At 40.8% G+C, this 21,410-nt stretch overlaps 2 protein-coding genes across 10 annotated transcripts; one reads left to right on the plus strand and one right to left on the minus strand.

Moving 5' to 3' along the window:
• Nucleotides 1-1,852: 1,852 nt before the first annotated feature.
• On the minus strand, nucleotides 1,853-13,321 carry kif23 (kinesin family member 23). 2 transcript variants are annotated; one of them, XM_080475613.1, is made up of 23 exons: nucleotides 13,259-13,321; nucleotides 12,960-13,023; nucleotides 11,554-11,682; nucleotides 10,842-10,947; nucleotides 10,507-10,643; nucleotides 10,302-10,414; nucleotides 9,899-10,069; nucleotides 9,694-9,738; nucleotides 8,826-8,938; nucleotides 8,483-8,604; nucleotides 8,276-8,378; nucleotides 8,119-8,198; nucleotides 7,922-8,041; nucleotides 7,679-7,838; nucleotides 7,029-7,190; nucleotides 6,750-6,916; nucleotides 5,794-5,967; nucleotides 5,485-5,700; nucleotides 3,667-3,900; nucleotides 3,470-3,558; nucleotides 2,867-2,945; nucleotides 2,513-2,583; nucleotides 1,853-2,270 (listed from the first exon to the last, which is right to left on the minus strand). In XM_080475613.1, the coding sequence occupies exons 1-23, from the start codon at nucleotides 13,270-13,272 to the stop codon at nucleotides 2,255-2,257; spliced, it is 2,685 nt and encodes an 894-aa protein (XP_080331739.1). In that variant the 5' UTR covers nucleotides 13,273-13,321; the 3' UTR covers nucleotides 1,853-2,254. The 2 variants fall into 2 exon arrangements, with proteins under 2 accessions (XP_080331739.1, XP_080331740.1); XM_080475614.1 differs by lacking the exon at nucleotides 9,694-9,738 and having other exon boundaries at nucleotides 13,259-13,309.
• A 971-nt stretch (nucleotides 13,322-14,292) lies between these two features.
• ddb2 (damage-specific DNA binding protein 2) lies at nucleotides 14,293-20,844 on the plus strand. Of its 8 annotated transcripts, none has more exons than XM_080474418.1 (11): nucleotides 14,293-14,408; nucleotides 14,495-14,638; nucleotides 14,720-14,829; nucleotides 16,146-16,337; nucleotides 16,476-16,621; nucleotides 18,188-18,287; nucleotides 18,539-18,716; nucleotides 18,958-19,103; nucleotides 19,635-19,790; nucleotides 19,874-19,919; nucleotides 20,433-20,844. In XM_080474418.1, exons 2-11 carry the CDS (start codon nucleotides 14,503-14,505, stop codon nucleotides 20,681-20,683), a joined length of 1,461 nt encoding a protein of 486 aa, XP_080330544.1. In that variant the 5' UTR covers nucleotides 14,293-14,408; nucleotides 14,495-14,502; the 3' UTR covers nucleotides 20,684-20,844. The 8 variants fall into 8 exon arrangements, with proteins under 8 accessions (XP_080330544.1, XP_080330540.1, XP_080330546.1 ...); XM_080474414.1 differs by lacking the exon at nucleotides 16,476-16,621 and adding an exon at nucleotides 17,373-17,539; XM_080474420.1 differs by having other exon boundaries at nucleotides 16,155-16,337.
• Nucleotides 20,845-21,410: the final 566 nt, after the last annotated feature.

Here is a 21,410-nt window from a genome sequence, read left to right on the forward strand (position 1 = left end):
AGTGTCTCTTTGAAACTGGTAATGTTGATCAGGGGCTCAACAGGAGTTTCATAATAACATCGTTACAATGCGCGTGCCACTTGGTTGTGGATGGCTTGCAGTGAGGAGCAGGGGATAATAATGTGGTGCAGCACGTCAAACAGAGCCTGGTCAAAAAGCAAAGCACTCAATATCTCATAGGAGTGAATTTAATGGCCACTGGTTGCTCCGGGCTCTTGACCCTCTCCAAGAGGCTCCATGTTAGTCACTCTCCAGTGCTTTCCAATTGAAACTCAGCCAGACTGGTGGTAGATGAGATTTCAACGGTCTACTCAAAACCTGGATGACTGGACCGCCCGCCTCAGCTGGTCATTTACACTGGTGATGCTCAAGCTGATCGCCGATAGTGAACAGTTTTTGTAAGATTGAGTTCTTCAAAATTCTCCTTGTTCAAAGTTATCAGTATAGCATAGACGTTTTAGGCTTTTTTTTTTTTTTTTTACATTGACATTTTACAACTTATTGTCTTTTGATATACTACAGTTGTGAGGTACATTACAGAGTTTTCATTTTCTACAATAAGTATATTCCTCTAAATTCTCATGGGTAGACATTGATCATTTCAAGGTGGCTTTAGTACACTTGTTTAATACTTTCAGCACGTTGAGCAGATCGTTTTCAAAAGGACAGAAAAACAGGTAAAAGCTAAAGTGCCACTTTAGTGAAACACGATGCCATTTTAAGACCTCCTGAACTTCTCGTTGCATATAAGTGCAGCGCGTGTGAACGCAGACACACCTGCCTATTGTTTCCCATGGTAGACACCCAAACTTCTTCACAAGAAATGTACCAATTCACAATCAAATTGATCAGATTTCTGACCCAGAAGCTACGTTTTCTGATGAAAACAGGCTGAACTTGGTAAGAACTTGGGCTTTTGCCTTTTTGAAACAGAAGCAGGACCATATTCATCCATTATTGGTATGACTTAATCACTTTGAAATTAAGTTCAGTGGAGGTCACTGTTAACTGCTTTCATCTCTTCACTGAAACGGGATCATCGTTAAAAAGTTTCAAACGAACAAGCCAGTTTGGTAAGTAAGGAGGAGAAAGGCATCTGTAATCAACGGTCAGGGGAAAAGCGTAAGAGCATCACAGTGCAAATGCTTTGCTACACGTCACCTCTGTTAATCTTGAGCTACTATTAAGGGAAACTAAATTTAAAAGTTTATGGTTTCATGCACCTCAGTACTTCTTCCCATAAATTCAAGCACTGGCTTTTGTTCATTCAATTAAAGACAAGTCAGTGAAAGAATGGAAAAAAAGCCCATTAAGCTGACAACTAACCACAAAGCTTTTAAAGTCAGGATATACTGACAGAAAGAAAAAAACATCCTGGAACCCAGGTGACTTACCCTGAAGGCAGCCAACCAGACTAATTTAATATGGATTTATGTACAAGGTGTCCTATTTTAACATAATGAATGTCTGATCAGGCATGAGCAGCAATTTCTGCAGAGTAATTGAAATCAGAGTTTGTTTATTTGACAGAGGCCATTACACTACTCTGTGTTTGGAGTTTTACATCTAGGACTAATTTTAAACAAATGTTTTTGTTTGTTTAAATCAGCCTGACAACAGCGGTGACTGCTCGAATGGAGAAAAAAGAAAGAAAAAAGAAGAGAATTTGATAAAACCGGAACCGTCTTTCTTATGTAGGTTCACACTTCCCAGTAGAATAGTGTGGTTGGTTGAAACCTCCTCGCTGCTGTGCTGCCAGTCGTTGCTCAGGCTTTTAGTGCCACTATCCTGTGCTGCCCTCTAGTGTTCACATAGTGCAGTGTATTCAGTCTGAAACCACAACATGGTGTTTAAAATATATATATTTTTTTTTATTTGAGTGTACAGTAAAGAAACTCAAAGATAACTGGCTTACACAAACGCTGTTGAAGCTCAATATAACCCAGCAAACATGGAGACAGATGTAAAAAACAACAGCATGTCAATATTGTGTCGAGTAAGAAATATGCCAAAAAATATTCTTTTACAACTGCAAGGTCCCTTTAACTAAACAGCTGCTTTTAAAATCCAGAAACTCAACATGAAATCTTCCACAACATACCTTTGGTGACCTATTTATACACACAAGTATATAAAAGCATTGGATATTTAAATATAAATGATAAAGCCAAATATAAAAACAAAGATGATAATATTGCACAGCAGCCAGGTGAGGAGAGAGCGGAGTGATCACCTTCACAGCTGTCAGACGCTTTCAGGGTTTTCTTCGCCTGAGACAGAAAAGAAAGTCGTTATCTTGAAGTACAGCAGAAAATAAAAGATTTGTGCAATGAAAAATGTATTTTTGACATTTATTTTGTATGTGCCACCTCCATCTGCACCCATCCACAGACTTATTGTAGCATTTTCTGAACACATTCCTTCACATCTTGATATAAAATACTAACCTGTCTGACATTTGTTCCACAGAATCTGTTTGTTTGAGATGAGACTGAGAAAGTTGACAGCTTACTTGGTAATCACATTATGCTGAAATCCAGGTCCCATTTTCGATCCAGCCCTCAGTTCCACAGCCACAGAGCACTGGAAAGAAAAGACACATTTAAATCATCTAAATCAAAAGTCATTAATCTACCCGAGTGAGAACGAAGAGGTAATGCCTGAAAACCACCTGGACAAGCTGGTTTCCCTCCACCTCACATCTACTCCTTGATCATCTGCTGCTAAAGCTCAGCAATGATTCACATCTCAAGAGATACACAAACAGCACTGAAGCTGCTGTTTGGACATTTGTGGTGTTTAACATCAACGAACACAAACTACTATTGTTGTGATATTTTATTAGAGACTTCTTTCGTCATCTTACCCTGGTCTCCACGTCAGTCCAGGCTCCATCTGCTTGATTTTCTTTTGCAGCTGCGCCTTCCGAGGATTTCCTCTTGCGGCTTTGGAGACACATTAAAAATTAGGCTTTTTTTTAATTTTTATTAATTAATGTAATGCTTAAAGGCCTGAGCAAACAACTTTTCCACAATGGATTTCTGGGAATAGAGATGCGTTTGAAAATCAAAGTATTATATATATATATATATATATATAAATGTATGTTAGGAGTTGCCACTTTGAGGAAATAAGTGCCTGATGTCATCGTCCCAAAGTTTGATATGATGAATTTTGCTTCCCGTTACATAAGACAACTACATTTGACAGGTTAACACGAGTGAAAATGATAAGTCTTCCAAATTAAAGCTCATTTACAGTAAAGATTAACACTGCTCCCAAAAGAACCTGAAATACAAAAAAAATATATATTTTTTTTTTTTAATGTTTGGGAAAAATTACTCTAAAGTCCCTACAAAAAAAGACAAACAAAAAAAAAAAAAACCCTTTCAGGAGTTAAAATTGAAAGTTAACATCTCCCACCTTTACTGTGTGCAGTGGACTGTAGTTACTGATGTACAGTTGTTACCTTGGAATGGTTTGGAGCTCCTGTTTAAGTGTCTCGATGTCCGTGAACTGCACAGCTTGTCCTCCTCCTCTAGTTTTCATAACGTCGCCCTGATAAAACAATGGTGTCACAGAAAGGTTTTATTGGCAGCTCACCCAGAGTCAAACTTTGAACCAACAAAGAGATTAAGTGATCTCAGTCCAGGCAGTATCTTTGACCTTAATGAGTTTGGTCTGTATCTCCCCATCAGAGGCCACTTCCTGGTGTGTTAGCACGTATCGGTCACCCTTGGACAGAGCCTTCTCGCTGGGTGTAGACATCTGGATGGCGTTCGGAATAACGGGCTGCAACACTGTGCCCAGGTCCAGGCTGGAGGAGGGCTTGTGGTCCACCCACTTCTCCCCGCCAGCAGAGCGAGAGCGACGGTGCAGAGGACGCACTGGTGTCGTTGTCTGCTCAGATCATCAGCAGTTTCATGAGGGAAAAGCACCAGATGTAGGAAGAAAAAAAAAAAAAAAAAAAAAGTCAGAGACATCAAACGATACCATTACACTGACAATATTTTCACATGTAGAGTTCTAAAGTATAATCAAGACTTCCTACTTTCCATTAAATCTTCATACTGCAGCTCGTGTCTAACTCACTAACCATGTAGCTTTTCTCAATCATGTCTAGGTCAAACTTAGGTCTGCGTGAGCAAGCTTCCTCCTCCTCCTCTCTATTCCAGTGCACAGCCCTCCTGCCCTTTCTGGCTGTGAGGCTTGCTGGAGACTGGCTTCTCATCTGTGTATCGGGGGAGGGGTGGCACTGCCTGTCGTCCTGAGCTGCCCGCTGCTCCTGTACAGGAGTGCTGTTTGCTGCAGACAGAGAGCTACTGGAGCAGGAGCTGGGGATGGGGATGGGGATGGGGAAGGGGCTCGACTCAACTTCCTCAACTCCAGTGGCCCTGACTGGCTGAGACTTTGGTGCTGGACTGACGCGAGAAGGGTCACACCAGCAGGGGGAACAGAAGGAATGCTGCATGATGCAGTTAGAACACAGAAGAGAGAAATTAGACACAGCTGGGGTTTTGAGGAGCAATTCATAGGAAATGCAACAGCAGACATGACAGGTTCGCTTCATATTAGTCGAGACTGCAATAATAAAACTAGATCCAAGGTATCAGTGTGAGACTCACTGTATTGGAATTGAATACTTTTCCGATACCTTTGAAGGCTCCAAATATTCAATTTTAATGTTGAGTTTATCGTTTGACTGTGATCTGTTTAGTCATCTATTAATCTCTACCACAAAGCCTATTTTACTATTTTTCGTCTAGATTTATGTGAAGAAGTGTTGAACATCATCCTGCATTCACGTGTTTAATTCAAAGTTAAAATGTGGCTGAATTAACTGCAAACAAACTGCATAACGTCCAAAAAAGCAACAGTGTGTGTGTAACATACGCACGCAGCAAACTGCCATTGTACATGTTAATCAAATTTCAAACACTCCTGTTCTTTGAAGCATCTTTTTGGAAAATGGCGACTCTTACAGAAGGTCCTAGCTCCTAAAAAAAAATGTTCCACAGGCCTATTAAGTAGACAAATAGTAAATCTATTTTCCATTATCAATATATCTACAAATAATTAACACCCCTCAAAGTTTCAGAAATAATTGTCTGGAGTGCAGTGGAAGTGTTGCAAAGTAAGAATGTTCTCAAGAATACACTTTATTTTATAAATTAAATGCAAACAACAAATGTGAATGAAACAAATATTTTGAATCATCCATCATTTTCTTTAAAGCATTCTTATTTTGCTGCATTTATTCCCATGTGCCTACCGCTTATGCAAAGTAGTGTTTGTGTTTTACAACATGCACAAGGAGGTTAGCAGCTTGTTTATTTCTACAGTATTATTAGTGATGTCAGGATGGAGTATTAAGTGCTCAGTAGATAAATTGTTACAGCAGAAATCTTCATGCATCAAATCTTCCCAAATAAAGATTCAGCAGTGTAAATTAGTCAGGAGCTCAGTGTGATATGGAGAACCTACAGGGACCGGCGAGGGTGAAGCCGATCTCTTTGCGGGGAGGCGCTCTTCTCTGGAAGGTCGTTGAAGCGGAGGTGGAGGCTGATGCTGGCGTGGTGGTGGATCAGGACGACTTTGAGTCTTGTTCTCGGTCACAATGGCCTTGAGCTGCTTCAATTTCTCATCTTTCACCCACAGTTTGTTTTGCATCTGAAGCTGCATTGCGTTGACTCGTCTCTCCTGCAACAGCAACAGGATTTATGTTGAGCAATTCAACAATCAGCGAGAAAATGTGTTTTTTTTTTTTAATGCTTTATGAGAGCAGAAACTCACACATTCTTTTTCCCACTTGTGCTGCGTGTCCGACACTGCGCCGTGCATGCGCTGCTCCATGCGCCGTTTCTCAGACAGCTCCCTCTGCAGCCTCTGCGCTCTGGTTTCCAGCTCATGCTGCATTGAGCGCTTGTCATCCTCATAGACTTTAGTGGTTTTCTGCAGAATGTCGATCTGAAACACAGTAGTGACATCATGCATTGAACCTACCATGGTGGTCAAAATAGTCCTACTTGAGATCATTCAAACGGGAGTAAGAGACATTTTTCAAGCAGATTTCAATAGTGATGTGTCTGTGGAACAGCTTATTATAAACAGTAGCCACAACAAAAAACTACACTATTTCTGGTTAAAATCAGTGCTGCTTTCTCATTTTGATCACAAATGCACGTACAGATTTGCTATTAAAATCCAAAACAATGTAAATATGCTTATGAATTTGTCAGACAGAAATGGTATTGTAACTTTTCCCCAATTACTGTAAAGCAGGGGGTTTCAAAGTGAGAAAATGAGTATCCTTCAGCGCTCGGCCACATTGCAATCTCCATTAGTGATGCCACTACTGAATTAAATGTAGTGTCAAAAATGTCCAAATCAACATGCATGGATGCTCAACAACTGCAGCAGAGAGGTGGAGGAGGATGGAAATGTGAAGAACTATTTTATGCCAATTTGAACACGAGCGTTAACAAGCAATTCAACAGTTGCAGATGAGTATTTAATAATAAATAAATAAATAAATAAAAGCATGAGTTTCCTACTTTGATGCCGACAAATATCAGCATGTGGGTGTACGTATGTGGCAGGCAGTGCATTGAAACCATGAGTTAATGTTGCACTGTGTTGCAGTGGCTGCAGCACCGAAGATGTATTTGTTGCTTAATATACTCCAACCTCGCAACAAATGCATGAGAATACAAACGGAGAGAGTTCTGGACCAATATGTCATTTCCCACCTTTTGTTCCTGCAGCTTGGTTTTCTTCTCCAAACGTTCAATCTCTGCCCTGTTGTTCTGGAGGAGTCGGTCTCTTTCCAGGAGTTTTTCATTTTGTTCATGGAGAAAGTTTTCTTTGGAAACGAGACTGGTATCCAGCTCCTGAAGCCTGGACTTCATCGCGATTGCTGCAATAGATGAGTGGGGAAGATGAGCCAAGACCAAAACAAAAGACAAAGCTCGCCCTCGAACCAGAACTGTCAGAAATCGTAAGCTAAGAGCGCAAAAGAGAGCAGAAACCTGCTTTGTTGTAGTCATCGACCATCAGCTTCCTGATCCTGTCTCTGTTCTGCAGAGCTTCAATCAGTCGGGGCAGGGTGATGTCATCGTGCGGGTCGGTCAGCTCAGACGAGGGGAGAGGTGGGAGGCTGTGCACCAGCTGGTCCATAACACTGGGCAGGCCTACACAATCACAATTTCAGACTCCTTAAATCAAATGCGACTTCTGGGAGTATAAAATAACCAACAAATGAAACATTTGTACCCGAGATCAACAAGTAAACTGTTGAATCAAAGAAATTAGGTTTGAAATAATCTTCAGTTAAATGTTTCACTGTCTGTCAATTCCCATGTGTTTGTGTGTGACGGGTTTTTCTAACAATGACATGATGCATCTTGAAAGCTTTTAAAAAGTAATATTTCAAGTTGTATACAGTCGATGACTGTAGGTAAAAGGTTGCCAGTTCTGCAGTGAATATCACAGCAGGCGCTCGGTTACAAATTGAAGTCTTGACTCATTCATTTCCCTTCATATTATAGTTAAATATAAAAATCATTTAGAAATGTTTGCCCCATTTCATTCAATTAATTATATCTTCAAATATGTTGACTATTTTTATTTTAATGCAAAATAAATTTTTTCATGTGTGTTGGCCTGTTAAAAAGACTACCTGCGTCTACTGGACCACCACGCTCCTCCAGCCTGCGGCACAGCTCCTCTTTAAATGCCTGGTTTCGGTTCCGGCGGCCTGGAGTGAAGCCACACATGGGCCGGTCCGCAGGCCGGGCCACCTCGACCTCCTGGGTCATCTCTGCAAACCGCATCACCAGCTGCACAAACATCTTGCATTGTCAGCAGAGCGGATACTAACAAGCTCATTGGAGCACACAATGAAATGGTGTGAGGAACTCACCAAGGTTTCCTCGTAGTCGTCAGCCTTGGGATTGACACAAATAATCATACGGACTTTCCCCTCGCCGTCAAAGTAGTTTTTGAAGAGGTGGGTAATTTTGGAGTCTCTGTAGGGGACCATCTATCAGAGCAGATTTAGGTTAAACATAACATCCAACAATGAATGTCAAAGGCTGACTTTGATTTGTCAACACACACCCTGTTTGTGCCACACATCTGATTCTCACGAAGGACTTCGATACACGTCCGCAGGTTGAGCAACGACTGATTGATGTTGCCTGTGAGGAAATTTTTTTTAGTAAATCTCACAGAGCTTTCAGTTTAAGATAAAACAAAGCCTTGCTGGTACACAAACCTGCTTCACGTATGCGGGTGCCTTCCGCCCCGGTCCTGCCGGTACGCTCACTTCCGGCCAAGTCCACGAGACACAGCTGGCTGACACCCACCTGATTCTTGTCCTGACAAACAGCGAGAGAAAAAGGTGGATACAGAGGGTTTTTTTCCCCGATTGTAAAACTGTGTTGTAGGACTGAAACAGAAGCTTTATTCAATTTGGGCAGACCTGGAGAACGTTGTCACCCTCAGCGTCAAGAGGAGCCTGAGCCAGTTTGATGATGAACACGCTGTGGGAGCGACTGGACTCTCTGTTCAGCCGAGTGTTTGCAACCTTCCTCTTCTTTTGACCTGGGAGAAAACAGTGCAACTTTTAAATGTCACCTCTTCGTTTGACAGCACCTTGAAGCATCCGATGCATGATCTGCTCAGAGAGAAGATTAACAGAGGTCATGCCCTGGCCAATGCTGACCCAGAGGTCACCAATGCCAGGTCAGTCACATCTACAATCATCACTGCAGAGTTTTGTCAAGCATCAAAGTCTGGATTCACAAATAAAGCGAGCAACTCACCCCTCCAGAAGACTTGAAAAGCTTCCTCTGCAGACTTGACTTCAACCTCCATGCAACCTGCCACGTACATGTTGTGATTTTGATCCTCTCTGAGGATTCTAGACTGAGGAGGTCTGCATTAAAAAAAAAAAAAAAAAAAAATGAAAATCTGACATTCACTGAACACGTGGCCTGGCATTGCTCATGCAACCTATGTATAGCATCAAGCATTGAATGTTTAGTAAGATGTGAATGTTGCTTGATTGCAGCCAGGGAGAGTAATCAGATAGGTACATTCATTCAATGACATGAAAGCAACAAACGGGCTTAAAGGAACCTTGCCATTCACAAGCTTTGCCGTAATACAGACTACAAGCAGGGGATCATTTGAGGATTTTTAGGGCTACTGGAACACTCAATACTGGGGACACGTTCAATACTCAGTGTAACCACCAATTAGGAGTTGGTGAGAGCTTTGATGTCAAACCTCATAAAACCAACAGCAGCGAATCGAGAAGGTCACTCTTTAAAAGCCAAGTCAACTCAATGAAACGGGTTTAAATACCAAATGTGTTCAATTACATACGGATTTGTCTAGCTACATCACAAATTAATAGTCACAATAGAAGGATGGATTTGTTTTAAGACCCGTTATCAATCCATGGATTCATGGAGAGAAGAAGAAAAAAAAAAAGCATATTTCAAATATTATCTTTCTTCTATTTATGTCAATTTTAATATTTTCAGGTTGCACACTGTGTATAAATGTCTCCAGCACTGTAGAGGTCCAGTTAATCTATACAGCACATTCAGGTTACATGAAGGACACTTCAGCTGAATCAGGCTGCTACTCTGATGTCTGAGTAACGAGTATCCACTGATCACATACATGAACTCAGTGTTCAGGCGCACAGGTGTGCCTCCACCATTCCACCTAGTAAAAAGAAAAGAATCATTTTGTCTATTAGCTACTCTGGACTCAGTATTCAAAAACAAATGATCTGGTGTAGTAGTTTTCAAGGATAAAACATTCATTTCACACAAAGTTGAGTATCTGAATTATGTCCCCTGCGATCTACATTGTCTGAACTTACTTAGGCTTGATTGCGTCCTCCTGAGTTTCCTCCAGGAGATCATAGATGTAGTTGTTGTAGATTTCTACATAGGAGACAAAAACACTGTAGCTGCTGTCCTCATCCACACCGTCGGCTTGATACGCCTCCTCTGGCTTAATCATGTCAGCAATATCTGGGTCAAGCTTTTGCCTAAAAAAAAGAAAGAAGATAAAAACACATTAAATTTCCCTGCTTCAGAGCGTCCGTTATGTGGAACGAAACCGTCAGATTGTGTGCGATAAGTGTGTAATGTGTTGTAGAGTTGCAGTTCATGTGTATGGGCGCCGAGTATGCTACAGCGCAACGTGCGATACATGGGAGAGCGCTGTGGGGAAATGTGGAGCAGACGGCCCAAAATTTTAGAGTGTGACAAGACAATTACCTGGAAGAAGGCGTTTTAGGAACAGGCGTGTTGTGCTCCCGCCTTTGACGCTCCAATAACGCATCGATTTCACTCTGAATCTCCGTGCCATTTTTATCGTCTGTCCTGAAAACCTACACAAGGTGTATTGAATACAATTACAGAACTGGAGCAACAAAGATCATTCAACTGTGTCCAACAGGTTTTTGTAATGCTGGTTCCTTACATATCTTTTGGCCTGGTAGGCTCTGATAGAGTTAAAGATCATGTTGAGGGAGCGAGGCAGAAGTCCACCCAGGCCTGGAGAGCCAGTCATGGTGAAAGTCTTTCCACTTCCTGTTACGCCATAGGTAAAGAGGAGACCTGCAACACACACATGACCAAAGCAACAGCCAATAATAAACTTTAAATAAAGGGGAAAAAATGACAAACTTCAAATATGTGGGGAGAAGATGAAACTGAATTACTGATTTGAAGTGGTTACATCTGTCATATGGATGTTTTCTTACACATTCAAAAGGTGAAACTATTTGTTTAATATTTGTCGGCTTGTGTTCTCACCATTCTTTCCATGAATGAGGTCGTCGACTAGAGGTTTGGCCACATGCTCAAAAAGCTCAAGCTGAGAAACACACACTCCAAAGACCTTTTTGAAGGAGTACTGCGTCTGAGGAGGAATTAAGACGTTAAGAGGGATGTAGAATTTCATCACGTTCAATGTTAAGTCCTGAATTATGTACTTTACGGAAGAAAATTGAAATCTAAAAGCAGAAATGTATAATTTTGTTTAAAAAAAAAAGAAAAAAAAAAGCATTCTTCCTGGTTGTCTGCTTTTCTATTGGAATTAAAAAAAAAAAAAAAACCTAATCAACACCACAAAATCACTACAGCGCCGAGTTAAATTTGCTTCAAATGAAGCAGCCATTAAACTTTTATCTCATATGATTCTAAGTGATCAGTACTCCACTATTATCGCGTCCTTGATACACAAATTTCACACTATAGAATAAATAATCCCAGTGACCCCAACAACTTTGGACCTTCTAAAGACAACCTATTCATTCCGGTAAGCAATCGGATGGTGTCTATGATGACTTGAAAGTTCTATTGCAGTGTTTACTAAATATCCCGGCCATGGTTGAGAGTGTTTATCATTAGTTTTGTCATTTCCGTTAGAGCGTTGCTCTAATAAAAAAACCCTACTAAAAACCATTGAGGGTCAGTACATTCATTTTTTGTTTCTAAACTAATGTAGGTTCAAAAGATTTGTTACCTCCTTGTATTCTCCATTGCGGTTGGTTTTAAAGCCTTCGGGGGCATGTAGCTGGATGGTGGTGCTACTGATGACCTCAATGCAGCACTCCTCATCCTCTGAACCCAAGGGCCGCACTCTGCAGTATACCTGAGGGACAAAACACACAATGCAAGGTACTGTATGCTTCCAGAAGGCATTTATGTACTTGGGTATTGACTTAGCAACAACAACAACGATTATGTTGTGATTACCGGTACATGAACCTTTAGAGTCTGGTGTTGCAAAATGCAGATAACACTTTTAGTTTTGAGTGTATGAGGGCCGTGTTTTGTCTTCGTTTTTAAATCTCTTAACATTGTAATGTTGGTGTTAGAAATACCGCTCACTTGTGAAATTGCCACAGGGTACATTTCACTTTGTCCACATGAGAATTACATCATCCATCCATTAACCTGCTTTGTCACTTTAACTAACTCAGGCCTGCAGATTGCTGAGGCTCATCAAATGAAATGGCAGGGGTTGATCCCAGAGCCAAGACAGGAAAGTTAGACAGTCACACACAATCACACCTATGTGTGTGACCTAAGGAGTCACCATTTGACCGTAAGAGCATATTTCTGGATTGCGGTAAGACACTGAAGTACCTTGGTGAAAATGCACACAGATATGAAATCCCTGGATCACTCTTGAAAGTTAACCATGACACCAACATGCAGCTCATGACAATAAATAAGGCCTAATTACAAACCATCATAATCAGGCCCATCAAATTTGAAGTACATCATTTTTGACTATGTAGAGCAGGGGGGTTTAAAGTTTAATGGGGCTTATTTTTAACAATATTCGAGCGAGATGTTCTACATCACTGTAGCTTGTATGCTCAATTAATGGAAAGTTATGTTATGCTGATTATGTTATTCTATTCCTGGCAATGTTCAAATACATGCATGGATATCCTAGTGTCGTTAATGTTTCTCTGTAACCCTATGCTACATCAAACTTATAAAAAAAACATTTGTTATAGGATATCCTCAATTAGATGTACGAGTCTTAATGTGTGTCAATAAGATCTGAATTGTCTGTAACCTCCCCCTAAGTCGAGTATGAACCCTCCTGTTCAGAAATGAAAAGAAATATATATGATTATTCTAAGTAAGACAGATTGGATTTAAATAAATTGACTATGATTATTTTAATCCTTTATAGCTTAAAAAAAAAAAAAAAAGAAGTTAAATCAAGCTGGACAAAGGCAACAAAATTAAAAGTGCATTTCAGTCAGTTAAAGAAACTTTATCTAAGACTGTGTGTTAGTTTACTTTCCATTGAAGAATGGCTTCAGGTCTTTTCAAGGACAACTACAGCATTAGAGAAGAAATCAACTAAATACATGCGTACGCTGAACCTTCTCCAAGCTGCTGACTTACCCCAACAGGGTCTGTCTGTAAGTTGGGAGACTTTTTGGGAGGCCTGCGGGGTGTTTTAGTTTTCCTAAAAAGAAAAAAAAACATCATTGGCTCATTGTTCCTGGCGGTTCGGAGCACAGTAACTGAGGCTAAACGGCTAGCCACAACCTTAGCTGGGGGAGCTAACCCCAGCAAACGTTGTGGCGACGCTGCTTAACCGCAGTGGATAACACTTGAAACAGTATCTCAGAATTCAAACACAAAGTAATCCGTCTACAGGCACGGTGTTCAGGTCGTGAAACATTTAAGAGTGTACTTACACTTGTCGGATCATAGTGTCGAGCCGCCGGTCTGTTGTTTCCGTTTCTGTTGCTGCTGATTTTGAATCCTCCCTCCGCCTCAAACCGGATGGCAGTTTCAAACGGTGCCGACAGAAGCCAATCAGATTCCAGAATTACCATCCCTTGGCTCTGTCGTCACTTCCGAGTCGTTTGCGGAAGCAGCGCGCACATAGTTTTATCTTTTTTTTGTTTAACTGAAAAGGTTTTCAGCTTGAATATTTCTGTCAAAAAGATATGATTTAAAATTGTGTCATATGAATATAGCTTTTGGTCAATGTTACATTCACGCAAATTCAAACTTCCACATTCTCTGTATTTTAGAGATTCTATCATATATTAAGACTTTTACAATAACACAATATTTCAGAAGGATATTTGTCAGGGTTGAAGTGTTTTAATATATTTAATATTTAGTCAGTTTGTTTAACTATTTGTTTTTTCATCTGTGATTTTATTTGCCCTTACTGTATTTACTTATACCTATATTTGTTTTTAGGAGGCTGAATTATTGTGACGATGGGTTTACACATCCCATTATAAATAAATAAATAAATAAATAAATAAATAAATAAATAAATAAATAAATTTAACAGGTACAGCTTATAGAAATATATATATATATATATATATATATATAGAGAGAGAGAGAGAGAGAGAGAGAGAGAGAGAGAGAGAGAGAGAGAGAGAGAGAGAGAGAGAGAGAAATCCATATTGGCTAACGGGATGTTTTTACATTTTTATAAATGACAGATATTTTTGATCTGATTTATTATAATTGAATCAGTATTTATTGTGATAATTATGTGAAGTTTTCGACGTGAAAATTATAACGTGTTTTTCTTTGGCTGTACACTGGCAGCGATATTCATTTATGGTGTTAATTATTTGTAATATCTCTGTCTTAGATCTTGCACAGGAGTGTTTTTCCAGATGTAGTCACTTTGTCCCATCTTCATATCATGGCGGCTTGGTCTGTTTCTGGCTCAGGTGCGCCATCTATCGGCCATTAGCTCATACACACAGGCGTTACAAAACATGAACACGAGCCATTGACACAGTCACGTGTACTGTATCGTCGTGCGTACATAACTTGGTGCTTTTAGGCTGCAGCACAGAGCAAACAGTACAGGTAAGCAGCCGATCCATCCCTCCTCCATGCCGACTGGTCGTGTGAAGCTCTGCAGCGTGCATCGTGAAGCTGTCGCTTTTTTTTAGGTGAGAAAATGAAGAACAAACCAACCAAGTCAGAGGCGTCTGGGTCCAAGAGTAAAGCGAAGAGAAAACCCGAGCAGAGCGCCACTTCATCAACTCCCTCCAAGAAACTGAAACAACGAAAACATGGAGAAACATCGAAAGCGGGTATCGACTTGGCTTAGTTGTACTGCATTCATTGCATGTGAAATACTCGCTAACTAATCTTTGGGTTGGTGTGTTGTGCAGGGCCTCAATTCACGTTTGCAGGAGTCCAGAAGAGGTCTGGGTTTGGGAGCATCCTGCATTATATTTACAAGAGCACTCTGGGCCAAAGTCTGCACACACAGATGAGACAGGTAGGAGGACCACCGGCCCACCCCTCCAACCTCCTGGGGTTCCAATGCTGGAGCATAACTCTAAGATTAATGCAAGATACTGAACGCATTTTATAAAAGACATGCCAGCAGGTTAAAGAGCAGTGGTATTACATCTCACCTTAAACAGTTTCTAAAATAATGAGACCATAAGCTATTACTCAAAACAGATAGATCATTGGCATTCTTCTATTCACACAATAAAGAAAATTACATTTGATGCCCAATCCCTATTTAATGTTTGGCTAGTTGTCTTTATCATTCTTCATTAATCTTCCTTACTAATGTTTAAATAAATCTGCAAGCAGTAGATTCACCAGTCTGATCTACTGAATGTGATACTGAATTCATGAAGCAATAAATCATGAAGTTGGTCTATGACTCAGCTTTAATGTTGAAAACGCTGCCTTACGTGAGTAATTTGTTTATACTAATATTTGCTGTTAACTTGCAACATAAACATCAACACATACATTTCAGAAACTGTCTGTTGTCCCCATCGTGGGGAGGTTATCATTGTTTGGCTTGGGCTGGACCTTAACTTGTTTAAGTTTGTAGTGTTTCTATTTTCTGGTCCTGCCTCCAATTCCGGATGAATTGTCTTATTGTCAATGTGGTCCAAAACTCAATTAAACACAAGTACTATACATGCACATACTACATACAATGTAAGGCATACAGGGTACACAAAGCTTCTCATTATCTGTGCCACTCACCAAGTTAACCAGCTCATATTGACAAACACTGAAAGGTAAATGAATAGTTTAGGGACAAATAATTGACTGGTGGCACTGTGAGTGAAAACTATAGATTAAGGGAAAACAACAGCAGTCTGTACCAGTCATAGGAATGAAGTCTTCAAGTTGCTCCATCCTGAAGGTGGTTTAGATATAAAGGCACATCTAGAAATCCCCTTAATTTTTTTTGGAACAAAATAAAATGATTAGAATGGTCGGTGTGGAACGAAACATAGTTTTAAATAAGGAGGATCATGATAAGGTCTTCTGAGGTAAGTGGTAATCACACATAGGACAATGATGGAGAACTGTGAAGACACCTTGATACAAACCTACAGATACTATCATAAGCAACATTAGGAGAATATTGTGGTTTTACTTGTGCAGCAGTGGCGACAAATCATGATGCAATGAGTCAGTCGATCTCTGCACAAAAACCCCGACTGGAAGCAACAACTCTGTCAGTCTCTTGATGAGTGTTTATTTAATCATCATACAAACCAAATGTATTTACGTGGCACGTTTTGTCAGTTGTGTTTTCACCTCCGTCGTCTCCTCCAGTGTCTCCAGGAGCCTTTTGTTCGCTCTCTGTCAGCCTATGCGACCCGCAGTGCGACCAGTCCCTTCGACCGCAGGATCACCTGCCTGGAGTGGCATCCCACTCATCCCAGCACTCTGGCCGTCGCCTCCAAGGGTGGAGACCTGTTTCTGTGGGACTTTAAGGAGCCCACAAAGAATGCCTTTGTTCAGGGGGTGAGTTTCGATTTGTTCTATCTAATACTTGTGTAATAGATTTTCTTTGTGTAAAACCCATTACCATGTGTCTCTGACATCCTAATCCTGCAGTCTCAGCCTGTTTGATGACACCCCTGCTGTTGGTTTTCTGCTTAGATGGGAGCTGGTGACTCAGTTACAGGCATGAAGTTTAACCAGTTAAATCCCACCCAGCTGTTCACCTCGTCAATTGGGGGTACGACAGCACTTCGAGATTTCAATGGTGCCACCATAACGGTGTTTGCCAACACAGACACGCTGAAGTAAGGCTTAGTCCCCTATTTTTCTGTGACTTAAAATTAAAAGGGTGGTGAGTTTTAGCCCTGTCAGCCTCGCATCAGTCTTCTTATCAGTGAAATCCTTACTGGTTTCAGTGTTTGGGCGGTTAAGTAGTACAATCTCGTTACTGGATCACTATTAAAATGAAGGTTAATTACAATGAGAGCCTTTTGGCATATTCTGAATTGGGCTGCAGCCAGGAGCAGAAAAGATTCACAGATTTGGACAGAGAGAAATATCATTTACTGCTTCTGGATTAGCTGTTGGTATGTTGAGATTTTACTTTTGATCATCACAGAAACGTATACCGAGGTCGCAATGCCATTATATGGTAGGGCTGCACATTATATTACAAATTGATTATGTTTCCATGCTCTGTGCAGGCAGGCTCTGCATTTCAGTATCTTTGGCCAATTAGATTGAGCCCTATGGACCATCAGGCCATCGTGTGAAAAAAACCAAAACAACAGCACACAATCTAGTCAAAGCTGGTGTAAATGAGGAGCGAGAGAAACAGCACTGTTATTTGGAAGACCCAACTGCAAGGCACACAGGCATGTGCATCATACACGTCATTGTTTGTATTTAATTGCAAATCCTATTGTAGTTCATATGTATCATGCATCGCAGGTTCAGCTGACAACATGCGGCCGTACACTATGGTCCCGTGATTTAAAAAAAACAAAAAACAAAGCAGACCTCGTGATGGCGTGGGATTTGTATTTGTGTGCACAGAGCGGGGCAGGAGACAGTATCGGAGGGATGAAGTTTTGCCCCAACGATCTCTCCAGAGTCTATGTGGCCACGGGTCAGGGCACAGTGACCCTGAGGAACTTTGAGGGCCATGACCCCATCGTAGTGTCCAGAAACCGGGACTGTGGCCACGATCACCACGATGTTTGGTGAGGAGACTGCAAAGAAGACTGATGCTTGGGAATTCTACAAATATACTCTTCCTCTACTGACTCTGCAGATAGCTTTGGTTTATTTCAGTGACCAACATTCCGTCAGCTTGGAAGCGACTATTTACTCTTGACTAGTATTCACTTGATATATATATATATATATATATATATATATATATATATCTATCTCCACAGTAACGGGAACATTATTTTGGCTATTTTTCCGAACATTACTTCTGAAATATCTGATCGGCATAAACAAACTTTAATTCACCTGAAAAAAAATCTTAAATGTCCATCTGCATTGGCAATAGAGGAAAATGAAAGAATGTTTTTTTGTTTGGGTAAAATTTATCTATTCATGTTTAGATTTAATTAAAGATGCAGGATGTAATACTTTTTTTTTTTAATTAACAAATTCTGTCTATGTTTTGAACTAAAGTCAGCAGGTAAACCAGTGACCGTCTACATACTGCACCTTTTAATTTACATAGGATACAATATCAAGTGTATACTATCTGCCTTTATAATCCACTTTCCATTGGCTCTATGATTTGATCTGGTTCTGAAATTTGTCACCATCATCTAAATGTTATCTTGTAAGTTGCACTCAGTAGCCTCACATTGTTCTTTGTTTTCTTCCAGTTTTTGGTACTGCTGTGTCGACGTGTCTGTGAGTCGACAGATGCTTGTGACAGGAGACAATATAGGAAAGCTCCTCCTGTTGGGCTTGGACGGACAAATGGTGCGAGTTTGTTCTTTACTCACGAGGAAAATTCACCCCGTCAGTGTCTGGTTCAACATTTGTGTTTGTCTATGAGGAGGATGACGATGTGGTGATCTTTTGAAGTTGTCCTGAAATGTTGCTTCGTGCTTTAATGGCTGAGCAGCAACGTGCAGAGGAATTTCTGTTTCTCCTGTAAGCACCAATATGCTTTTAAGTGAGAATTGACATTCGTGCTGTTAATGACTTGTGTCGTCGTTTTGATGTTTCAGATTTTTAATGACAAGCTGCACAAAGCCAAAGTGACTCATGCTGAATTTAATCCCCGATGTGACTGGTTGCTGGCGACAGCCTCCGTTGACCACACAGTGAAGCTTTGGGATCTGAGGAAGATGAAAGACAAGACAAGCTTCCTGCATGAAATGCCTCATGAGAGAGCCGTCAACTCAGGTAACAATCTTCTCTCACTGATTTCTGACGCGACAAATACTATTGAGTTTTTACTTGATGTTTTCCATTCACATATGCAGTAAATATGGTGAAAGTTGCATCGAATGGAATCAAATTTCTTCAGTTGCCTGAGTTAACTTTATAGAATATCTTGCAATAGTCTTGCAATCCCTGTTTAATGAAAGAGAGATTAAAAACAAAAGGAGGTAATCCGATGTCATGGTATTGTTGTCCCTCTTAGCATATTTCAACCCGATGGACTGCTCCAAGTTGCTCACCACAGATCAGTACGATCAGATCCGAGTGTACTGCTCCTCTGACTGGTCAAAGCCGCAGCACATCATCCAGCATCCACACAGACAGTTTCAGCACCTCACACCCATCAAGGTTTGTTTACGTCCTACATCTGTGCTTAACGCCTGGATTTATTTTAGACGTATGAACATAGAACTGTCATTACGTGTGTTGCATCAAGCAGTCTTCTGGCTCATTTCGCAAGGTAACTTCAACTTTCATTCATGTGAGCACAAAGCTCAATGTTTGTTCTGCTTTCTGGTAGTTTCTGAATTTTGAGTGCATCATAAATTTGGTAGGAGTGTTGGTGATCAGATGTATTCATGCAAGATACCAACAGGGTAGGAATAGAAGAAGTAAATCCAGTAGGATTATTATAAATGTTTAAATGTGACTTCAACCTTATGAAGACAAAAGGAGTAAAGATGTGTGCATGTGTAGGGGGAGTAAAGGATCAGGGTTATTATTAATTGACCAAAATTCTGGGACGTTAATATCCAAATGGGAATAGCATTAAAATGTTCTAGATAGTAATCAACCAGATTCTCTTTAAAGCAATACATCTCAGGAAGAGATCCTTTGTATTTTATGCACTTTATGTGTTTTATCACACCTGCTGTTTAGGCCACATGGCATCCTGTGTATGACCTGATCGTTGCTGGGCGTTACCCCGACGACCGTGTTTGCACCGGCGACCAGAGGACCGTTGACATCTTTGACTCCAACACAGCAGAGCTGGTGTGTCAGCTCCACGATCCCACCGTTAAAGGGATCATATCTGTGAGTGTTTGTTTTTTTTGGTTTTGTTTTTTTACAGCCTCATGAGCATCGAGACAAAACACTCTCGTTTATTGTTTTTTCAGGTCAACAAATTCAGTCCAATGGGTGACGTGCTTGGATCTGGCATGGGTGAGTTCCAGAAGCAGGACCACAGGGGGCAATTTATTTCACGGGGGTGGGGGGACGAAACGAATCAGGATGACTGTGGAGGGCAGTACCATCAGTTAACTCTGTTCTGCTCAATAATGATCCATCTCCTTGTCTTTTGAAGACCTAATCCATTCTAGTTTCTCATTGAGCCCTCCTGAGCCAGTCAGGTTGAGTTAAAGAGCAGCATTTCCCCTATTTTCTTAACTAATTAGTTCTTTCCTTATCTGAATCAACATCGTGTTCATATAATTAAAAAAAAAAAGATAATTATGTTAGGGTAACTTATTAAAAGGGAGCCACATTGAGGGTCTGAATAAACTCCTAACAACACTGTTGAATTTATCTGTTGCTGAATGGTCCTGGTCAGTAAGTTCCCATGTTGAAGGAGATTAAGTATGAATTATTGTCTGATGCAAAATGACCTGTATCCTTTGTTTATTTAATGTTGAGTCAATGCTTTGAGGAAGAATGTCTGACATCTTGTTCCTTCAGGAGTGACCGCACTCGTCTGGGACCGAAGCGAGTCTTTGGTCAATGAACAACACAACCAGCAGGAGGAAGCCTCGACCTCAGTGGACACTTTGAGAAGGAGGCGAAGGAGTCAGCCGCGCTCCGCCAGCGACCGGAGGGGTCCAGCGATGGATGCAAAGCTGAAGAAAAAACTAGCCTCTCTGGAAGAAACCGAGACTAAAGCCGTAACTGAAAGTGTCAAAACGAAAAAAGCTCAGATGAGAAAAAGATAAGCTGTAAAACAGCCTGGGTGTAAAACGGCCTGTGCTTCTGTTATCGTTGCTCGTGTCTAAATTCAGGGATTGTTTCTATGTTTAAAATTGTCTTTTATTAACTGGACGTTTTCCAGCACTTTTTCTACTTTTTCCACAATAAATATGTTCATTCCTACAGATCTGACTTGCTTGACGGCTCCTCATTGATAAGAATGCACAATAGAATCCCGTTGAAGGTGAATCAAACCTTTTATTTTGCACAGAGTGGCGGCACATATGTCAAGCATAGTTAAAGAGATAACTTCCACGAATTTCATGGACTGTGATATTTGCCAGCTGGAGGAGCACTTCACCCCAGGCCTCCCTTTCCACTTTTCTTTTCTGATGCAGAGCCTGATGGGCAGAGTAGACCAAACTGAGGACAAGATTCTCAAACTGAACCTCAGTCAGTGGTCTCCCCTCACCCTTCAGATCACTCGCCATCTGAACCATGGAGTCCAGACTTCTGGGAATGTCGTCATTGATCTGAGACAGAAAAGAGCGTCCCTGCCTCATCGATGCCATCTCTCCATCAAGAAGGACGATGTTGTTGTCCTGGTCCATTTCCACCCCAGCCAGTAGAAACTGCTCACAGCAGGGACAAAGAAAGACCCAGCTCTTAACTCTTGCAAAGAAATCTGCACAAGTTTCGGTTTATCTGCATGTGGACTTGAGTTGAGAAAAAAATGGGAACAAAGTACCTCAA

The sequence above is a fragment of the Lipophrys pholis genome, assembly GCF_963383615.2.
Source record: "Lipophrys pholis genome assembly, chromosome: 11".
In the NCBI taxonomy this organism is placed as follows: Eukaryota; Metazoa; Chordata; class Actinopteri; order Blenniiformes; family Blenniidae; genus Lipophrys; species Lipophrys pholis.